Source organism: Zootermopsis nevadensis, unplaced genomic scaffold (assembly GCF_977971745.1).
Source record: "Zootermopsis nevadensis isolate Lab colony 2312 unplaced genomic scaffold, Znev_1.0 Znev_ptg000020l, whole genome shotgun sequence".
Classification (NCBI taxonomy): domain Eukaryota; kingdom Metazoa; phylum Arthropoda; class Insecta; order Blattodea; family Termopsidae; genus Zootermopsis; species Zootermopsis nevadensis.
The window spans coordinates 15,607,138-15,630,761 of NW_028259152.1; the positions used below are offsets into that span (position 1 = coordinate 15,607,138).

The following is a 23,624-nucleotide window of genomic DNA, read 5'->3' on the forward strand; positions in this document are numbered from 1 at the left end:
TAATGTTTATGGACAGTTAAATAAATAATTACCACTTTCCTGCTAGTGTCAGTTCATCAGAAGATCAAGTGCTGTTTCTAATTCTTTGGTGTTTTTAAATGTAGTAGGGCTAGCCACATCAATGTAACAGACATGGTTTTATGCTGTTTTAAATTTCTAACTTTTTCTTCTTTACTGAAGTGACAAGAGATGCTGTATCAGTTTTACAGTCCCTTGTTTTCTAAGAACATTTGCACTGCCGGGCCTTTTAGAGCACAGACGATTAAGTTTTATTGGAAAACCATTATGTTTCAGTAACATTGTTTTTAATTCTGATCTTACAGGCAGATCTGTGTATAGTTTTACCTTCAGTTGTTGTCTTCTTACTGTTAATTTTATTTCTAGTATTGTGTTATGCTGGTCACTGTGGCCATGTGGTCTGAGGCATGGGCCTTGTTTGCTTGGACATGGGAACATTGGTTTGAATTCCATTCAAGGTGTGAATGTTTTTCTTTGCCTTCCTGTGTTGTGTTGTCCTGTGTAGGTAGAGTCCTTACGAAGGGTTGATCACTTGTCCAAGAAGTCCTGCCAAATTCTGAAACTGATTCATAATTTCAAAAGTAATTTTGAATTGCTGCAGGCCACATGGGACTAATTCATAAGAAGAAGTAATTTGTTATGATTTATGCAAACTTGCATGCAGGAAAAATGTACTGTTTTTCCTTAAAGTTTAAAGGGTCAGGCCCCTAATATGTCTCCATGGATTAGAACGCAATATGATAATCACAAAGCCATATTACACGATGTGATTCTTACTGTGTCTTGTAGTCTATGGTTGGACAACTGGGGGCACCACTGCCATGTCTGAAATACATGCTGGGCCTTCTTCAATAGTAGAAAGTCATAAGTAACCATAGAAGTTGAAATGTTTCTAAGCCTTTAAACAACAACAGGAGTAAACAGTGAGCATTTAGGACATTGCTTTTTGTGTATGAAAAAATAACTTGGCATTTGAAGGGTTACTAGTAATGTAGATAAATATGTCCATATAAAATATTGTGCATTGTATTCCAGGACCTAGTTATGCAGTGGAATCAGCATGTTCATCAAGTGCGTGTGCATTTGAACAGGCGTATAGGTCCATTTGCAATGGATCTTGTGAATCTGCTATTGTGAGTGGCTCACACCTTTGTCTTCATCCTTACATAAGTCTTCAGGTCTCATGCCTTGGTATATTAAGCCCTGAAGGCTGTTGCAGGCCCTTCGACAAATACGGTAAGCTTAGGTCACCAATGAGATTTATTATGTTGTTAGTCTCTCCCAAGAAGATATTTGCTGTCTAGTGTCATGGTACTTCTCACCTTGTTGCCAATGCATAAATTAGGCAGGTGAAACCCATCATTAAATAAATGAAGAATCAGTCTAAGGTGGTTTATTTATAATTAATTTTTTTAACAATGAGTACAATTGGCAGGTGATTATATTTGTATTTTAATGCATAGCCAGACATTTAAGTTTTGTAATAAAACAGAGAAATATTTCAACTCTTTTTCCAGGCTTTTATGGAATTAAGGAATTTTCCTTGTGCACTTTTTAAACAATAATATTTTCCATGTTTCTTATGATTTTGCCATCAACATCCAGTTATGGGAATGTCATGGATGCTCTCATGGTTTTTTTATGATACCATATTGTGGTTGAGTGGTTAACCCTCCTGGTCCTGGCTTCAAAATCTTGGCCCAGAGACCAGCTATTCTGACTGGTGTCTCCAGGCAAATGCCAGGATACTACCTAAAATTAAGCCATGACCACTTCCTTCCACATCCTTTCGAATTCATTATTTACCATCATCCTCTCAATCAAAGCTGTATAGTTTGAGCTACCATAAAAAACGTTGTTAAATAAATTATAAATAGAATAAATATGTATCTTCTAGGTCATTCCATGACATGTCACAGAATTTAATGATAATTTTCAGTCTTAATGCATGACTCCTTATGAAGTAGTGCACAAGCATTGAACTTTTCTGATATCAGAATTTTACAGATATTAGTTTGTTTTCCATATGTCAGTATATATTTGACATAAATGTCAAGTGTGTTAGCTGTCAGACATAAGTAAATGGGGTAGGAAAATAGACTTTTTTACAATATGATGAAGTTGCATCTTATTTCATCTCATTTACCTGAGGAATGTCTGAAGCTGCAACTTCAAGATTAATACTACTCACAGTCCTCCATTAGGTGGTATTGTATACACAGTTTGATTCTTGCATCTTAATTGTTCTGAGATTTTAAATACTATGTATCTCAATTTTTGGCTAGCTTAGGAAATCATAAAATTTTGTGGTTAAGTTTGACCTGAAGTACACCATCTAATCAGCTCCCTAAGAGCAACAATGCAAATATTGTCTAGAAGTACTCTTTTTTTCTAGTAAAATCATGTGAATCTAATCAAAGTTTCCAGAGTTGTTGCCATTTTAACTTCGTGAAAATAGCATGTGTGACATTTTTCTTTTATGTATACACAAATTTTGACAGACTCTGTCAGTATACAGTGCAAGTTTGTTTCAAAAAATATTCTTTAAAGAATTAACCTCTTGACTTATTTCTTGTCATTTATGCAGGTAATGGCTTTGCACGGAGTGAGGCCATCTGTGTGATGTTTCTGCAGAAGGCTTGCCATGCAAAGCGTGTATATGCTATGGTGGTGCATGCCAAGACGATCAATGAGGGCTTCAACAGTCTGGGAATAATGTGTCCCTCTGGAGATATGAATAAAGTGTTATTGGAAAAGTGTTATCAGGAGTGTGGTGCTGATACCAGTGCACTAGAGTACATTGAAGCACATGGAACTGCAACCAAGGTGTGTTTTATTCAATCTCAAAATTAAAATATCTTTTCCTGTATGAATAATTTATTATGTGCTAATAGTGGTGGTCTCAGTAAGGAATCAGATGGTTTGAATTCTGTTCTCAGACAGAAGGATTAAAATTTTCTGTACCTTCAACTCTGTCATGACTTATACTTTGGCAGTGTGGGGGAATAACCACGCTCCCACTGTGGCACTTAACTGTCTCCCTGTTTGTGGGAGTAGTGGAATCTGTTTGGGAGTACTGTTGCACTAGTATTATATTGACATGTCAATACAAGTATATGCCATTTCAGTGACAAGTACAGTACCTTATTATTCACTGGTGATCAGAAAAATTGTGCAAACATTTCATTTTTTTTCTCATAAGATGACAGAATTACAACATGTTGCTGGTTTCTTGTTGATTTTGTTTTTATGAAGTTTTGGATTGTGATATTATGCATGTAGTGTAGTATTTCCTTATGATTGTGATATACTTTACCAATATATTGTGGGTAAATGTATAAATATCATCTAGCAGTCAAAGAGGAAGGCCACTTGCTCACCTATTCAGCCTCAGTCAGTTCAACTTCTGTTGAAACTTCTGGTATTGGGTGTGAGCCTTGTTAAATCTTGAGTATTAACCAAAGTTTTGACAGATATTGCAACGTACATACATACATACTTATGTACATACTTACGTACACACATATGTATATGCACGCACGCACACACAAAATTCGTTATTAGAAATTAAGACACAAGTGTCATCAGCAAATATGGTTTGTGAGAAGGTGTGTATTCTTGAAAGGTCATTTATGTAAGTTATGAAAAGTGAAGTCTCTAAAATGGACCTTTGAAGAAGTCTGTCACTATTCCTCAATTGGAGAAGACATCTGGAATTACACTAAATGATTTTATTTCCACTTTTTGTTTTCTGTTCATAAGATAGAATCCAAACCAGTTTTCAGCAGTTCCTTGGATGCCATAAAAATATAATTAAGCCAACAAAATTTCATGATGTGAAATGGTTTAGTAGGTCACAAAAAATTCCTCTAAATGCATTTTTTGGTCATTAGATTTTAATACATTGTCTGTTAGCTTTAATACTGCGTGTTCAGTTGCTAAACCTTTCCTGAAGCTAGACTGTTCAACCAAATTTTTCTTCTTGTTAGACAGCAATTTTTGGACTTTGCAGGTTGGAGATGCTGAAGAACTGAAAGGCATAACCCTTGCATTCTGTAAAGATAGGAAGACACCACTTCTGATAGGGTCATTTAAGTCCAACATGGGGCACCCTGAGGGGGCATCAGGTCTTTGTGGTATTACCAAAGTGATCATTGCAATGGAGACTGGCTTTATCCCTCCAAATCTGCATTACATCAATCCCAGAGAAGATGTGGAATCACTTGTAAATGGGCAATTAAAGGTATGTCACATCAGAATGACTTTGAATTATTTTTATTCTCTGAGACAGAATGAATTCATATTGTCACTTAATTCATTTAAGTATCTAACTATACTGGGCACAGAAGTTCTGGTAAACCATGCCATGCTTCATCATATGGTTCTGCTATATGTACAACGTCTTTAACACTGATTTTTTATGGAACTTATAGAAAGAAATGAGACATTCCTGGAAAACCTGAGGATTCCAACTTGAAATCCTTTACTCTGTGTGAAGATTTTTATAGTATTAGGCCCTATCAATTAATAATAATAATTATTAAATATGTAAGATTTGAGGTTTTCACAGTGGTGAGTATGAAGATTTCTGAAATCTTTATTATTAAATAGTTTAGTCCTCATTTCTGTGCATAATATAATATATAGTTAAATGTGCAACATTCATTGGCAAACCAAAATCATTCAAAGAGTTTTCACAATCTCAGGGCCCCTGAAACATACTCTGCCATTAAACTATTACTCTCAGTTTGTCCATAATGACAGTGGGGAGAAGAGTGAAAACACAATATAAGGGAAACCAAGTGTGGAAGCATCACTTGACTTGAAATATTATTGACAATACTGTGTACTCTGTTTAGTGAAAAACACACATATAAGGAAGTGTCCATTTAATATAATATGTTGAGGTCAGGTAGAGTTTATATGATGGCCTACTCTACTCTTCTCTTCTGAGGTCCTTTGTTTCAATTCCCACTGATATCTGGTTATAGAATTTCTTTTCTATAATAGGGCTTTTTCTTCTACTGAAGCTTAGGCATTGGAAATCCAGATATCAGTTGTCGGTGTAGTCCCAATTTACTGGCTATTGTTCTTAATCCTAACATTTTGACTAACGAAATCAGTTCATGAATGCCTGAACATAGGAAGTGGTTTCTTTTACCTCACAGGGCAGGCAGAGGATGAGAAGATATATTCACCATATACAGGCAAAAGTACTTCTTTTCATAGGTTGTGAATGAGACGATGCCTTGGATTGGCAACCTTGCAGGAGTCAGCTCACTTGGTTTTGGAGGATCAAATACCCACATCATACTACAGCGGAATCAGAAGAACAAAGTAAATGGTGGGGCTCCTGATGACATTATTCCTCGACTTGTTATTGCATCTGGGCGCACAGAAGAGGCAGTCGATGTCATCCTTACAAATGTGAGTAGGCTTGCTATCGCAGTGTCATGCTCCACTTAATAGCAATATTCTGAAACAGTGGTTTTAAATTTTCTGAAGTGACTAATCTCTTTAATTTCAGACATTATGTAATGAAACCCTTACCCGTACTTGATTCCTTTAAAAGTAACAGGTTGGTATACTGCAGACTTTTATTCAAGAACTAATCACTTTTAAGCTCTAATCTGAGTTACCAACTACCCTGACTGAGCAGTCAATACTAGGTATTATTTCTCTGTCCGCACAACTCTTTTTATATCTAATTTAATATTGTAAAGTTATAGCAACATGTTTCAAAAAGTGGCAATTGTCAAGCCATTCATAAATGATCTGGGTATAAATTACCCAACAGAAATCATGCATGGCATTAATTTCATAAGTGAATGATTCACTGTGGCTCATTAATAGAGTGAGATTTCTTCTGAGGGCATGATCATGCAGAAGATTCAAATGTTCCTACTGTCAAGTTTGGCTTCACCACAAATGCATTATTTTACTTCACAGTAGCACTAATTATCATCTAATATTTCAGTTATTCTTGCTGAGATTGCATGGGAGTTTTTCTAAAATATCACTGTGGAATACAATAAAGGATTTCTATATATTTAATTTAAACAAAATTTTATGTAATTTTCACTTAGACTAGTTTCCTTCAAATTGTTTATAGTTATGTGACAGTGGGTTCATCATTATAGTAACACTATGTTGGACATTTGCTATTGACTGAGGTTTATTTGATACACATTATGTTTCAGGAGTTGGCTCTATTCCTGTCTTCAGGTGACTGGTTGTCATTATCACTCTATTTTTTTTATTTGTAGTGTTCTGTCTGACGACAGGTCCATATATTATGAACAGGATCCTTCCATCCTCTTCAGGTTGTCAGGGACCTGCTCATACATATATACATTCTTGGCAGAGATGATCAGAAGTGGTTTGCCATTGCCTTCTTCTGTGTGTGAATGGAGTAATTGTTGGGATGCCACGGAGGAAAACTCCGTGTTGCCTAGACCACGGCCTTGCCCAACACAAGTTATAAATTTGAGCACCACCAGGAATTGAACCCGGGACCCCAGGCTTACAAGGCTAGTGTTCTGACCACTAGACCACCATGGCGGTACTCACTCTATAGTCAAGTATATTTTTTGAAATGTCTATTGTATACATGGCTTATCAAAGAATAGCCCATTTTGTTTATGGTACCCAAAGGATCATCACCATGTTCAGAGAAGCCCACCACCAGCCTCCATCCTGAGCTAGCTGCATCCTATTCACTCCTTCGATTCCTATCTCCCTAAGGTCCATCTTAATGTTAATGTTAATGCATTAAAAGAAACAAGAATTAATGATAACAATAGTCAGGGCAGACACTAATTTTAGACATCACTGAATTTGACTGGTCTTTAGGCCAACATTCATATCCAGGATTTCCAAAATATAAATCAGGAGTATTAATCTCTATGTTATGATGTGTGGTGACAATTATGACACACACACATAAACTCTGCTGTTATTCTCTGATCAGTAGCTTATGGTTCTTGCTTTTTAATTTTTTTTTTTTTGCTAATTGTTTATTGATAATTCTGTTGTTATTGTGCTGCCAATCTTGGCATACCAATTCTTTTAATAGCCAGTCAACTATCTCTAACATATTGTACAGGGTACATCTCATCGAGTTCTGTACAGTATGTTTTTATATTTATGATGCTATGTGATCATTTTGTGGCCAGTTGAAAGTCAGTAGTTTATGCATAATTTTTTAATTTTATTTTTGCATGTGCAGTTTGAAAGCAGGCCAGTTGATGCAGAATTTGTGTACCTGATGCATGATCTTCAGTCAACAGAAATTGTTGGCCATAAGTACCGTGGGTACACACTTCTTACACAAGATGGTAGAAAGCTGCGGAGTGTTAATGTAAGTATATCTTGGCATGGACATCCCTGTTTGCTTCTCTGAAAATAAATAATTTAAAAAAGAAAACAGGGAGCAGTTAGCTTGACTGTTGATGACTGTTGGCAGGAATGTGTACTACAGAAATGATCCTTACATAACATTCTCATTTAATTCAGTACACGACTGTAACTAGTTATGGTAATTAAAATATATTCAAATAAACCGAACCTAACTCCATATAGATAAACAATTGTCTCATGAATATTTTTTCTGCAATGGTCAGAAACTAGGAGATGCTTTATCATCATTGCATTTCAACTTTGCTTTAGAATGTGCCATTGAAGTCCAAGAATACAAACAAGTGAATGGGACACATCAGCTTCTGGTTTATGCTGATGATGTTGATTTATTGGGTGAAAACATAAATATCAGAAAAGCAAATGATCATTTTTCTGATGATGGAGGCAACACAGGGCAGCTTGCCAGAAGACTATAATCAATTCAGTATAGTTAATTGCATGAAATACTTGAGTAAATATGGGTACTTTAGCTAGCGAATACCCCTTCCCTGATTACTTTTTTTCTGAAAATATGACCCAGAAAATCATTTTTTTATTTAACATTTGGAATATACCCACGATTCAATGACTGATATATGTTGGAATGAAAAACATTTATAATAACTATTATTCCAAGATAAAACAAATTAACTCAGAAGACAGCCATCTTCAGACTCACCGCCATGAAAATCTCAAATCCTACAAATTAAGTCATTATCCTGACATATCTCAGGTTAATCAGGGAAGGGGTCAAGCAAACAAAATGTATTAACTGACATGTCAAGATGACAAAAGCTATGAACATCTCCAATGCTTCACAAATATACTGTCCTAGCAACCTATATGATAATCCCAGAAATTGAAGATTTAGCATGTCTAGAAAAATATAATCCATAGAAATTGAGGTTATCACAGCGGTGAGTCTGAAGTTTGCTGTCTTCTGGGTTATTGCGCCGTGTAGTCTGGTAGATTTCCACCAACGTTTCAGAGGTCATACTACTTTGCCTGTGATACCACATTCATTTATTGACTTGGCATGGAATGCACAGTGCATATCTGTCAAGCTTTATTTGAAAGAGCCATCCGCAATAATATACATGTTTTACCTTCATCAGTCATGTGTCACGGCATATACACAGTCCATATATCTGTGTGTTGCAGCAGCATGCCACTAAACTATTAAACCCTGAATTTAAAGTTCATTTCCATTTGTGAATTCTTACCTGGATCAGGACTTTCTTGGCATTCTTTAAAACAAGGTTGATGCGCTCACATGGTACATTTCGAGATAGGATTATTTCAGAATTGAGTAGAAGTGCAATGTTGAATGTTGAGTATATTATTTGCTATATACCAATACATTTTTGGTATAGATGAGAAGTGTATGTGAGCTCTCAGACCTGAATAAATGAGATATGAAAAGGGGAATTTTTTTTGCAATATAATGAAATTGCATTTTATTTAACTCACTTATCTGACTAAATGCAAAACTTTGACTTCAATTTTAATACACTTGAGATTCCTTCTTTAGATGATAATGTGTTTAGAGTTTCATACTTGCATCCTGAGATATGTGACATCATAAATCTTTATTTTTGGCTAGTATACAGGAACCATGACATTTTGTGGTAAGGTTTGACCTAAAATACACCATCAAATTGACTCCCAATAGCAGTAATGCAAATATGCCGTAAAAGTACCCTTACAGGTGTACAATTTAAGGGTAGATGCAATTGATGGTTTTAGACTTATGTCAGTCTCAACCTGGGGAAAGATTACATAGTGACTGTTTCTGTACAACACACTATTATAAGGAAATAAGTGTCTGCAAAGATAATTCACAAAACAATCTTAGAATGTTCATACTAATTCTAAGGGGGCACATTTTAATATAAAATTATGTGATACTGAGTGCTACTGATTTTTCTGGAATTTGTTGAACTGAGGTGGAATGACCATGTAGTCAGAACTGAGGTGTTTATAATACTGGCTAACATTTTAAAAACATAACCTCATACACAGCATTGTTTTTTTCCCCAGTATTATCCTGGAAGCAAACGACCTGTCTGGTTTGTGTTCACTGGCATAGGTTCACAGTGGCCAGGTATGGGAAAGTCCCTCCTGAAACTTCCTGTTTTTGCATCAGCCATTGACAAGTGCCAGCAAGCTCTCAAACCTCATGGTGTTGATGTGATCAGTATCATTACATCTGATGAACCCAGGATCCTTAATAACATCCTCAATTGTTTTGTGGGTATTGCAGCCTGCCAGGTATGTTTTACAAAGCGAGTACTTAATGTTACTTTTGAAATATGCAAAAGAATGTGGTGGAAATTTTAAAATCCTTTTTCAGAAACCTATTTATGAATATCAGGTATCACTGTCTCCATGTTTCTTTTTATGAAAATCAAGGTCACCTGACATTTTGCATCTGTTTTAGTAGATAAAATCCAAAAGTGTGATATCTTCTTTATTCTATGTGTTATATTCATTTAGTGCACTAACTGGACACATAAATAAAGACTGTCCATCCATCCATCTGCATAATCCACCATCTAGACCACTACAGATATTTCAATAAAATGTAATACAAGAGCTCTACACTCAGGGATGAGTAAAAGATTTAATTTTGTTTTCTGTTTTCTACTACATGAAACCGCCACGGTGGTCTAGCGGTCAGAACACTAGCCTTGTAAGCCTGGGGTCCCGGGTTCAATTCCCGGTGGTGCTCAAATTTATAACTTGTGTTGGGCAAGGCCGTGGTCTAGGCATCACGGAGTTTTCCTCCGGGGGTTTCTCCGTGGCATCCCAAAAATTACTCAACTCACACACAGAAGAAGGCAATGGCAAACCACTTCTGATCATCTCTGCCAAGAATGTATATATGTATGAGCAGGTCCCTGACAACCTGAAGAGGTTGGAAGGATTCTGTTCATAATATATGGACCTGTCGTCAGACAGAACACTACAAATAAAAAAACTACATGAACTGGGGTAACAGTCAGCATAGTGACTGGCTGTGGGCTGGATGACCATGGTTTGTTCCCCAATGGGGCACAGAATTTTTCCTCTAGCCTCTGTGTCCAGACCGGCTCTGGGGCCCACCCAGCCTCCTGTCCAATGGGTAGGAGCTGTACCTCCTCTCACCCAAGGTGCCTACATGATGTATAGTGGGACAACTTTACTTCATTTTCTACTACAACCCATATATTTTATATTAAGTCTGTATCCTAATTTATAGCATAACAGCTGAAACCTGATGGCTGAGCTTTGATAAAGGTGAAGAAAGCTTGCGAGCTAGGAACACATCACATCCACTGAAGGGGAACTATAGCCTTTGTGTGTTACTACCATGCACAGCATACATTAAATAAAAAGTTGCACACTATCCTTCTTAGCTGGGTTGTATGATAGTCACCTGGTTTCAGGAAAATCCTGCCTAAATGGCAAAATTAAAATTAGACCAAAGCCTGACAGTCAAACAGGACATGTGTTTGTTACATATCTGTAACGTATTTGAAAGCATAGCGTTTGATTTATTTCACATCAAAACATTTTTATGTTTAAATATTTTTGTGATATTTGTTAGCTCTTTCAGGAAAATGATGGAAAGTACTATGAAATATCTCATAACTGTTTTCTCCCCTGTTCTTTTGTGTTCACCTAATAATCTCTGTTAAGCTACAAGAAAATAACTAACATAATTTCATGAAATATATTTTCATATCAGACAAAAAGAACTTCAATCAGAAACAAAATTTTTAGTGAAATATTACATGGGGTGTACATGTCAAGTCACAAAATTTCAAATTTCCAATCCAGTATGTGATGTGTGTATGTGTTACCTGTCAATGAAGTTTCTGCCTGTAGTTGTCAATTTTTCAAGGTACAAAAGTCCTTAATCACACATCTTACTCTGATTAAATTTGGTAATCATTTTGTTCATCATTCTCCATTTCTTTATCTCTTATCAAGATGGTAGGCAGCCACAGCTGATTTATAGTACAAAAGTAATCTATGTTTACATAACTATTGTTACTTGGCAACCATTTAATGCATAAAGAGTTCACTGTACCATGACAATAATAGAAACCTGCTCAATAGGAATTTATAATGTATGTGATTGCCGTAATATATAAGCACTTTGTTTCCATATAGTTTATTTTAATAAAAACCTGAACAAATAATGATACTTTTGCATGTCTGCATTACAAATTATGAAGCAAACTATTTTTGAGCCCTGTCTTTCTACTGTAGATAGGGCTGGTGGATGTCATGAGAGCAGTGGGAATTGAGCCCGATGGCATTGTGGGCCACTCAGTGGGGGAGTTGGGTTGTGGCTACATGGATGGTTGCCTCACAGCAGAGCAGATGGTGCTGGCAGCATACTACTGTGGCCGGGCAGCCCTAGAAGCAGAGCTCATCAAAGGCATGATGGCTGCAGTTGGTAAGTCTCCTAGTTTGAGGCACAGTTATGAATGGCATTCTACTTCTGTCAGCTGTAATGGCTATGCTCAGATTGAATAGATTGGTTTGTATTTGTAAGCTGATGGGTTTGAATGTGGTCACTGAGACTGGCTACCTAAACTGAGACTTAGTATGGTTTTTGTTAGTCCTGCTAGGAATATTCTGTAGTAGTACCACAAAATAGCACATGACCACTTCACCCTACATATTTTCAAATTCATTACTCTAATTATCACTTGTTTTACACTCTGTAACACATACATTTCATTGCACATAGTTAAAGAAACAACTATAAGGAATTAAAATATTTTGATTTGGTACCTGCTGGAGATCTTAGTCTTGTTATCCTATTCTTTCCCTAATGGTCAGAGAAACACCACAAGATGTACCATATATACCGGGTCTACAATTTATGAGCCTGCGGTCGTGCTTACATTGCGTTATCGGCCGGCGCTGTTGACGTAGGCGGGACTTGTACGCATGAGTCACGAGCGAATCAGTTTCGGTGCTGCTAGTAACAGCGAACTACAAATATTTCTCGTCACTAATACATGTTATTACATTAATTGTTCTTCCCTTAAATCACAAAAGATGTTCAAAGTGACTTCCTTGTGCTTGCAAGCAAGTTTCACATCTCGTTAACATGTTTCGAAATACTCGACGAAGCTCTTCTTGGGAAATTGTCGAATATTTTCTTTTTGTGATTTAAGGTAAGAACAATTAATGTAATAACATGTATTAGTGACGAGAAATATTCGTAGTTCGCTGTTACTAGCAGCACTGAAACTGACTCGCCCGTGACTCACGCGTACAAGTCCCGCCTACGTCAACAGCGCCGGCCGATAACACAATGTAAGCACGACCGCAGGCTCATAAATTGTAGACCCGGTACTTTCTGCTGCCAATCATGTGTGTTGCTATGGAATTGCCCCACTTGACTCTTATCTAAGATCTTGTCTTGCAGGTCTGGGAGCTGATCAAGCCAAGAAATTGTGTCCACCTGATATTGAGGTGGCATGCCATTATGGTCTTAACTTCTGCATGTTATCAGGACCAGTTGAGTCTATGAAGAAGTTCGTGGAAATGTTGCAGCATCGAGGCATATTCACCAGAGAAGTGAACTGTGCCAACATTGCTCTCCACAGCAATTACATGTCATCGGCTGCGCCTCTCCTACTTAAATATCTGAAGCAGGTAAGGTGTTTACCATTCACAATACCTAAAGAATCTCAGAAGTGACACATCCCAGGTGATGTTTGTTGATGGTATGGACTGCACTGAGGCCCAGGATTGGGTAATTTCAGCAATCTTTGAGAAAAGAGCAAGTTAATTGCATGATTAGATATTTTGTTTCTGTTTCCTTGTTTGCTTGTGTCATTGTTTCTTTATAAATTTATTAGTTATTGAGGCATTTTCTTTTAGACAAGTGCTGGTTACCACTAGGTTAGGATAGTTGAGCTCAGTGGTTGATCTTCATACATGTAATGAGACTTCAGGTTCTATAAAAATGGAATTTGTTGACTAGCTGTGAAACTATAAACTTGTTTAGAAAATTCCTATACACTGAAATTAGTTAATTCAGTCATTTAGTTAGATGGTTAGGTACATAGATGGGTACTTAATTTATTTTTTAGTGTCTTAGGTATTTAGATGCATGATTGTTTACTTCATTAACTCTTCCCAAGCTGAAAACAGATATATACAAATAATAAATTCTTCTCTGGCTACCAGCCAAGTAAGGTGGCTTGATGAAGAAAATACCGACGTTCTCAAAACGGTGTTAAACCACTTTACATGGCTGGTAGCCATAGAAGAATTCTTTACACTCGGTTGCCGTGAAAGCTTCAGATCATACTGGGTATGAACATAGTAACAACAGGATCAGTAATGCCAGATCCACGAATAAAGGACATAATAGGGAAGGCGAGGCAAAGGGATGTGCAGTCATTCAGAAAGAATGACAAATTTGCTTTAACTTCGATGAACAGTACACAGTCATGATTCTCAGTACTTTTCATTCATGGAGTAAAAGTGAGTAACAGAAGTGCCCTTGGGATATCCAAACAAACATCGCATAACGAAGCCAAATATGGTGTTGTGTTACACTAAACCTATTGGAGGGGTTGACCACAGTGACCACTATATTTCTTCTTACCATTTTATGAGGAGATCAGAGAAGTGATCTAAAAATATTTTTATGGCTTCTGGAAGTAAGTATAGTAAATTTATATTTGATGTATGTCTTAATTTAGGAACAATGCAGTAAGAGGCCTATAACTCATAAGTTTAAGTAGAGTCTTGTGAAATCCATAGTGCATGAAAGGATGTCTACTAGTGGCGGAATGCACAAAGCTAAGTGAGGCAGACCATGCAGTGGCCTACCTGAAGAAAGGCTAAATGGTGAGCCCCATTTTATTGAGAGGAAAGAAAAAGGGTCTATTATCTGTGTTGTGTGCAAGGCAAACAAATTATGGAAAGAGATGATATATTAGAGCAAGACATGCAGCAAAAAGCCATTTTTACACTCAGACAAATGCTTTGATCTGTATCACAAAGTCAAGGGCTTATGAAGAATTTCTAAACAGATGCATTTATAAAGGTATAGCATAGTGCCAGTAGTGGCATATAATGTGCCTTTCACTCCATAGTCTTTTGACCATAACCAAATGATTAGAATTCACTTATGAAGTTTAATTAAAATCATAAAACTTGTCTTAAAAAGTGTGAAACACAAACTAATCATGGTGAAGATTGCTGTCTTCTGGGTTGTTGCGCTGTGTAGTCTGGTCGATGTCAACCAATGTTTCAGAGGTCATACTGCCTCCGTCATCAGGGCGATGCTATTCATCGCCCTAATGACGGAGGCAGTATGACCTCTGAAACATTGGTAAACATCGACCAGACTACACAGCGCAACTACCCAGAAGACAGCAATCTTCATACTCACCGCTGTGAAAACCTCAAATTTTACATAATTATGGTGACTTGAGAGAGAGAGAGAGAAATTCTTCTATGTAGTCGAAGGAGTAAGATAGGAGATGCTCTTTTAGTCCTGACTTAAAGCCTCTTTATATCATGATTCAGACTTTTCTTGGGGGGGGGGGGGGTATTTAATAGCTTAATTCCAGTGTAGTAAGCTCCTTTTTGATATTTACTGAGGTTAGTGTTTGGTACATGAAGATTATATCTGTGTCTTGTACTTACATTGTGGATATCTGAGTTTGTTGAAAATGTATCTGGGCTGTCCATTACAAATGATAATAATGACAATATGAACTGGCTGGTTAGTTTTAATTCAAGAAACAATTTTTGGTGAACTTTTCCTTGCAGCGGAAGGCATGGCAGTAAATGGAAAGGGGATACAACAACCAACCAAGGCTAAAATCATCTCCGTTGTCCTGTCTGGAAAAAAAACACATGAAACACCAAGCAATGAGTTTATACTGTTGTGAGGCCCCTTGTTTCGTACTCTTCATTTCTATGTGCAAACCTGACCCTCAAATGGTAGACTGCTTTATGGGGGGAGAAAATTTGAATGAACCTATCTTTGTGTGAGTGTATAACAGGAACGAAGAAATCTACAGTTATTTGTCTGAGGCAAAAGAAAAAATTGCACAATGTGTCCACATTTTGGGGTAAATACATTAATAACATTACAATATTTTCCATAATATGAATCTGATGATAAGAGAAAGTATAAATACACATGATATTCATTCCAATTAGAAGAAATCTTGCAGAGTGACAGCTTGAGGAAGAGTTCCAAGTGGTAAAGTAAACTCTTCTAAACAGTGTGAAATTTATGTTATTATTATATGTGGGTTATTGAGAAAGATACATTGTTTTATCAGAAAAACATACACAGTGTAACATAACAGTGGGATTTCAATCGGGCCAGCATACGGGGATTTTAAAGCCTGGTACTTTAAAGGTTAATTAATGTCTCAGTCTGTGTAATTTGTATTTGTGCTTGTGCAGTTGATTCCACGCCCAAAGCCCCGGTCTTCCCGTTGGGTGAGCTCTTCAGTGCCACAATATCAATGGAACACTCTACTGGCAATGCATGCATCAGCTGAGTATCACACCAATAACCTACTTAATGCAGTGCTTTTCAAGGAGGCATCACAACACATTCCACATAATGCCATCACCATTGAGATTGCTCCACATGGTCTCCTGCAGCCCATACTGGAATGTTCACTCAACAAAGGCATCACCCACATTGCCATTACTCAGCAAGGTCACCCTGACTGCACCGGGTGGCTGCTCACTGCATTGGGCAAGTGGGTATATTCTTAGTATTTGGGAATGAAATAGCTGATCAGCATTAGATTCTAGCATGATATAAACTCTATTTAATAATCTTTATAATTTGGAAGTAGAGGATTTAAAGTCCATAGTACAAAACTGCTGATGAGACTTTAACACCAGCAGTAATGGTTTAGCTGTATGCAATGGCAATGCTCAGTGAGTTGGCCACACATAAAGTGTTGTGCCACAGCTGATGAAGGTTAGATATGCATTATTTGACTAAGTTGGCAATTGGAGAACCGTGCACCATATTACGAAGTGATTTATACATGGTAATAGAAAAAAGTCACACAGCTAATTTTTGGTGCATGTTGTATATGGGTTATACCATGTTAAGTCAACAAATGGATGTGGTTTCACTGTCACAGATCTTAATGGCACTTGCAATTTTCTGTGTGTGACTGATGAAGTAATACATGAGCATTGAGCTTCTCTGATATCACTGTTTAAAAAATATTATTAAAATTTAAGAATTATGCAAAAATAAAATGTTACACATGCTATTTTCATAAAGTTAATATGCCAGTACCTTTGATTAGTTTCACATTATTTTATCCTAAAATTGTATTTCTATGAGAATACTTTTAGGGTGTATTTACTCTATTGCTGTTGTTATCCAATATGAGTGTATTTTAAAATAAACATACCATAAAAGTCCATTTTCATAAGCAAGCCAAAATTTTACTTATATTATGTCACATATCTCAGGGCTGTTAACAGTCGCAAGTATGAAGTTCTGTACACATTATCACCTAAAGGATAACTCTGAAAAGCAGTAATATTGAAATTGTAGCTTCAGACAATCCTCGTTGAATTTAAGCAAAATAATATACAATTTTTTTATATCATGAAATAATGACCGTTTTGATACCACATTTGTACATGTCTGACAGCTCATGTTTACTTTGTCATTTATGCCAAAGATGTACTGTCATATGGTAAGAAATATACTCAAAATTCAGTATTGCACTTTTACTCTACTAAAGTTGAGTGAATCTTCTTTAATTTGGTCCAAAATTATATTTTGTCAATAAGTTGTAATAAACTCATTTGGTGGAACCTTGCACCTTTGATAAAGTTACTTTTGCACCAAGTTTAATCTCTATCCATTGAATTTCATATTTCTTGCAGTATATATTTGTAATGACTTGCAAGCTATTCTGCATAAGGTTGACACATTATGGCACATTTACTTTGTCTGTAATGTTAAAAAAGTGCATCATCATTGACCTGTACAAGAATTTGTAGAACTGTAACTAATTGATATACAGGTTTTAATACCTTATTAAACATGTATTTCTAAGTACTAAAGACAGAAAACATACAAAAATATGGAAAAATATCTGATAGCATGTGCACTTTCCAAACATTACCAAGCATCATGCCCAGAGCACACTTTGAAGACACATGCAACTCCAGTAGTAAAATTACAAGTTCTGGCCATTAAAACACAGACACATCAGAAAGCCTTTCCAGTCAAACATACATTTTTATGTTCATGTGAGAAACAAATTTAAAAAGCTGAAAAATAATATTTCTGAGACTGATGAGACCAAAATTCAACTATGCAGTGACATGCTTAATATTGGCACTGAAATGTTTAAATTGAAACCCTGAATCCTGCATAATGTAGTATATTTTATTGCTTACAATGATACTCAGTACTGTGGAATTATTTTTACTGTGGCAGGTTGTATGAGCTGGGTTTACAGCCACAGTTGGCAAACTTATATCCACCAGTAAAATACCCAGTAAGCAGGGGAACCCCAATGATCTCCCCGCTAGTCCGGTGGGAGCACTCTGAGGACTGGTATGTCATGCGCTTCACAGCAGAGGTAAGTCCACATTTTGAGTTTTAGAAAATTAGATATTTCCTGCAGTAGACACACCAGCTAAACACTATATCTTATTACACCTGACTTGAAGACAAGACAGTATACGGTTAAACATTTTAGAAAAAATATATATTACATCAACTAACTAACTAACTAACTAACTAGATGGCTTACCGAACCCGAAGGTTCATCACCGAATTAACCAAAGCCCTCCACCGGACCCTGTCCTGGGCCAACAAAATCCAGTCTCCTTCAACTCCTATCTCCCATAGATCCCGCCTGACATTATCCTCCCATCTACGTCTAGGTCTTCCCAGCTGTCTCTTCCCCTCAGGCTTCCCAACCAATACCCGGTGCACACCTCTTGTCCCATCCATGCACGCTACATGCCCAGCCCATCTCATTCTTCTCGACTTAATCACCCTGACAATACTGGGGGAGGAGTACAGATATTACACCAACATTTCTTTAAATGCTTCCACCTGTGTTGAGATGCTAATATATAAATTATGAATAAACGAAATAATTGGCTCTCATGAATGATGGGAAAATATGAAGTAAGACTTAAAAACATATTTATATTTAAAATTATAACAAAGCAGCATATAAAAATTGAAATTGTTACTTAATTAAGTTACTTCTTAGACATTCATTCTTCAATAAACCAATGTTTCATAATTGTAAATTACAGACTATATGATTTCCTGTCAATATTATTCTCTTGCAAAACATATTCTATTCTTCCCATACATAACCATATTTTATTACTGTTTAAGTTTTCAACAAATTCTCCTTCCATATATACCTAACTAACATGCTATCATTTTCATTCCTTCTAGGTTCAATGATTATATTATCCTATATCCTATTATAACACATTACCAAGTACTACTGATAGCATATGACTACTAATTAATGTTGTTCCTATTTTAAAATCTATAAATTTACCTGCTAATCCATTTGATAATAGCCAATAACACTTCTTCCTACTTGTCTAATAAATATGTATTCACCTGCAGTGTTTGACCATATATCTATAATATATGTAATACAAAATGTGAACAACTTGTCTCTTCAGAAACTTCTGTCAACATCTTGCCTTTGAAGTTACAAAACTTCTCCTTACTGGTTATCCTGTTGTAGAAGTCATAGTCTTCTTTGAATGCTTCACTATAGAGGTCCCAGGCATGTGGTAGAGCCACTCATGTATCTCTTATTATACTATTTATATCCTCTAGTATTAACATTTCGGTCGTAGAATACAAATCTTACATTAAATTAACTTACTTGTCTAGTTCCAAAAAAAAAAAAATTGGGGTTATACCACCAACAGCCCTGGAGTGCATTTGATGTAAAACCCATGCAAAATCTATTTTATCCTTCAAACCAATCCATATTACTTCTTATTCATTTTGGTGATTTTCTTAATTCCATTATTAATTTTATTCTTTATACAAAATATTGAACCTCCTGGGTTTCCACCAAATTTTGTAATCCTGCCCCTACTTCTAAAATAACTTCTTTACATCTAACATTAAATTTATCAAATCCCACTCAACTTTCTGTGGTAACCAAATATATTATTTGCAGGAAGCATGTGTAGAAAATCCTTACTACCAGTAACAGTGCCAAAACCTTTCTAAGAAACCACATCTAAGCTGCCATTATGCCACTATTATTTTCTTTTGTAAGTACAGATTGATTTCTGTTATCACCGTAGAGGCCAATTCTGGCATTCATGTAGACATGACTGCACTCCTGACAGCTGCAACTCAACTCCCTTGTGCTACCATATCATACCAAGAAGAGATATATCAGCTACCTAACAAATGAGGAAGAGTCTATTCATACATGACATATAAAAATCAATACAACCAAATAAATAAATATATTTGCTTGAAAGATGTGCTTGTTCTGTCTGACATTATCTTGCAAAGGAAGTGTTATTACGCAGTGTAAAGCCAAGTCTTGTTTCAAAAGTACCAAACATAGTAGTTGTGAAAGGGCTAAACAATTATTTACTTAATCATCTTAAAGCAGGTGTGGTCAGCTGCGAAAAGTGATGCTGCAATATCCAAAGGGTTGTGGTTGTGGCTGTGGAAGCAAGCATGTAAAATCTATATCTTCTATTTGCTCATTGTTCCAGATATGTGTACTTCCAGTCACATCTAATCATTATTTCCACTCTACTGAGATATGTTTTTCTGCTGCTCTTTATGCATGCTCATACTGTGATTCTGTTACAGCCCAGTGCAAAATCTGGTGAACAATCTGTGATTATCAGCTTAGAGGATGAATCAGTGAAATATTTATCTGGATATATCATTAATGGCATAAATCTCTTTCCTGCCACTGGCTACCTTGTGAGTTGTAATAATTAATTTTATTAACCTTTGAGATAAGATAATTTAAATTCCCTCTTGCAACCTCATGGTTAGATTAAATTTGCTTCTTATTTTTCTTTTAAATTCACTGTAAAACAGAAGTTGATCCATGTTGTTTTAATAGAGGGTTCAGAACCAAAATCACAAATAAGGTAATACTTGAGACACATATGACCAGAAGGGATACTCAACGTAGAAAATGAATAGAAATAATAAACGTGTTTTGAAATGATTTTTGTACTTGCACAGTAAGAAAGAGGAGTTAGGCTGATCTGACTTCCTTTTGAATCTATCATAAATACAGGTTTTTCATTATGTAAAATGTTCTTATCACATTATTCTAGTAATCAGTGTTCATTTATGATTTTGTGTAGAAATATAATGAAAGATTCTTGGGCTACAAGCCACATCAGGTGGCTGAATGATGAATAAACCATATCCTCTGCCAACGTTTTGAGAGCCATCTCTGCTCTCATCTTCAGGGCAGCTGCGTAACAAACTGGTCCTCTGTAGCGTGCTTCCCAATGATTGTTTTTATTTGATAGCTTTCATCACTGTAGTTACATAAGGATGGTTATTTCACAAACATTAATCCAGTATCAGCTTATATTGTTGAATATTTTCTGATCTTTAGGTACAGATTGTCTTTAACCACTTTTTAGAAAACTAAACTTGGTTTTTACTTTTACACAATGAGAAATGTAATTGTGTCATGCTTCTGTTCTCTTGTAATCAGGGTTGTTGTCTTAAAAGTAATATAGGTCTGGAGCAGTCTAACACATACTTAGGGTTGTAAGAAATGTCCTTGGTCATTCTGTTTGTTATTTCATGATAGCTTTGAATTTTTTAATTTAGAATTTAATGGTTAGCCACTGAAAAAATGTACATTATTAAAAAGGTTCTTTTCTTTATTGAGCCACCTTACACAGCTGGTAGCCCAAGAAGAATTTATTGCAGTTAATTGCCGTGAAAGCTTCAGATACTTCTACAATTTTACATTATACACTGATCTTCATGTTAATCTGTTTAATATACAGATATGATATATTGTTGACAGCATTGATCAGTGAGAGAAATATATTGCAGTAAGGCATAAATTATTCTCTGTTATATATAATTATATATGTTATCAAAAGTGCAGCAAGTAAATGTTATAAATCTTAATAAGATCTGTATTTTGTCACACAATAATTGTGACAGCTCAGTTTCAGAAACCATATTAAATTCAGTTTTAGGCTCTGTACCTTTTCAAACAAAAGTTATTACCTAGAAAACTTGTGTATTCACCTCCAATGCTGATTTCTATTGAAATTTATTGATTTGTTCATAGATTAAACATGATATGAGACCTATTCATCGTACGCTCATCTATACAGTTCTTCCAAAGATAGGTTAAAACTTGTCTATCATTCTCATTATATTTAAAGGGCTAATTGTAAAAATTTCACATTTGAAATTATCATGTGTACAGAAGTTAAATTAGTTCCATAGTGCTTCAGTAGTTACACCAATTTTGTGGCCATCTTGCACAGGAACTAGTGTGGAAATCAGTTAGTCTGATGACTGGGAAAGTTCACACCAATGTATCAGTTGTATTTGAGGATGTTCGGTTCCACAGGACTACAGATATACCCAAGGAAGGTTTGTATAATGACACAGTTTATCAATCATAGTCTATATGTGTGTTTTAAGTGGTACATGCTTATGTTTCCTATCCTTTCAACAATATGTCCCTCTCCTGCAATCGTATTTTGAAGCATGTTAAACTCCAGAAAGTAAACGATCTGCGTGCAAGGGAAGTATTTCCAATCTTGTGGTACAAGTGGCAGAGGAGTGATTAGACTACACGCATAGCTAAAGTGGACCTTGGTAGAAAACCTTCATGTGACTGCAATCGAACACCTTTTAAAATGGGGGTTTAATAGTGGGGGCTTTTCTGAAAAGAAAATAATCATAGGAAGAGGACGACAGGCATGCAAGTTGCCAGAACTTGAAGGACAGACCAAATCGTGTGTGAAGAAATTTTATTTGGAACAGTATTTGAAAACTGAGTGGCTATCTGGTTGCCGTAACATAGGAAAATTGTTTTGTTGGTCATGCCTATTGTTTCTGAATAAAAAAAATGGAACAAGATTGGATTCGGTGATATCAACAACATTCATAAAGCATTGAAACGACATGAGAACTCTCAAACTCCCATTGTTTCAACAGTGCAAATTGTGATATTCGACAAGTCTCGAATTGACTGTCAACTTGACAATCAAAAGAAAGTGCTGCTTCCCTTACTGAAAATAACACTGCACGCCACTGCTGGAAATGTTGGATTTATGCTAACAAATAATGTGTTTTAAAATCTTAATAATGCTTTTGGTTGCAGTGCTGACTATATTTAATAAGGAAAACAAAGAAACAAAACACTAGACACTTAATTTCATCTTGTGGACATTTAAAATTGGTACACTTCAGTACTCTCTTTATCTTTAAAGGGTTAACCTACAGCCCATAACATTAATCTTCAGTTGTTTTGTTATAGGAAGCATTCAGTTTACCGTCATGGTTCAGCAAGCAAGTGGGAGGTTTGAGGTAACGGAGGGTAATGCATTACTTGCAAGTGGTTTGGTGCGAGTACCTGCAAACATGTCCTATGAAATGGTGTTGCTGGAGCCCTCAATCCCACACATTAATGATGAGTTGCTTGAACTTTCATCACAGGACATATATAAAGAGTTGCGACTACGTGGCTATGACTACCAAGGACTCTTTCGGGGCCTTGTTTCTGCTGACAACCATGGTAGGTAGCACTACTATCTAAAGGAGTAGTTTTAATGTATCTTATAGGCTGTAATATGTGATGGTGTTTATTAATAGACATTGTTTGCAAATGAGCTAACTGTTGTGACCCTATGTAATGGATATATAATGTACAATTGGTTTCAGATATTTATTATATCCTTCAATGTTGTTTTCTTCTGAATCTACATTCCACATTTGCTAGTTATGCAGCTTCTGAAATCATATGAGTTTTTTATTTATATTTCATGTATTCCATTTAATGTTTTCAGCCCACATAAAACAATATCCTTTCTTACAGTTCTTGTGTTTTGCATGTAGAAAGAAGTCAGATTTTAAGTCAGAATTGATATAGCTCAATGGTTCCAAAATTGGTATAAACCTCATTATAGACAGTATATGTTGGCACATTGTCTTTGGT

The 23,624-nt window shown here is 36.0% G+C and overlaps 1 protein-coding gene and 1 long non-coding RNA gene across 12 annotated transcripts in view; one reads left to right on the plus strand and one right to left on the minus strand.

Moving 5' to 3' along the window:
• The window catches only part of LOC110835859 (fatty acid synthase), a 236,087-nt gene that overhangs the window by 4,843 nt on the left and 207,620 nt on the right, over positions 1-23,624 (plus strand). For 10 of the 11 annotated variants that reach the window (XR_015535963.1, XM_087351947.1, XM_087351939.1 and 7 more), the window contains exons 4-16: positions 1,054-1,254; positions 2,606-2,844; positions 4,031-4,261; positions 5,248-5,445; positions 7,247-7,378; positions 9,457-9,687; positions 11,674-11,863; positions 12,848-13,077; positions 15,862-16,166; positions 17,885-18,029; positions 20,276-20,392; positions 21,946-22,054; positions 22,947-23,204. Coding sequence is in view for 10 of the 11 variants with exons in the window: in XM_087351947.1 (XP_087208073.1) it covers positions 1,054-1,254; positions 2,606-2,844; positions 4,031-4,261; positions 5,248-5,445; positions 7,247-7,378; positions 9,457-9,687; positions 11,674-11,863; positions 12,848-13,077; positions 15,862-16,166; positions 17,885-18,029; positions 20,276-20,392; positions 21,946-22,054; positions 22,947-23,204 (2,586 nt within the window). In the remaining variant the exon portion in view is untranslated. Of the gene's footprint in view, positions 1-1,053; positions 1,255-2,605; positions 2,845-4,030; positions 4,262-5,247; positions 5,446-6,430; positions 6,549-7,246; positions 7,379-9,456; positions 9,688-11,673; positions 11,864-12,847; positions 13,078-15,861; positions 16,167-17,884; positions 18,030-20,275; positions 20,393-21,945; positions 22,055-22,946; positions 23,205-23,624 lie in introns of those variants that run through there. The other variant, XM_087351948.1, reaches the window with a different exon arrangement.
• Positions 502-11,342, minus strand: LOC110835861 (uncharacterized). The gene is made up of 3 exons (XR_015535964.1): positions 11,262-11,342; positions 5,180-5,494; positions 502-580 (listed from the first exon to the last, which is right to left on the minus strand). It is a non-coding gene; the product is annotated as an uncharacterized LOC110835861 (long non-coding RNA).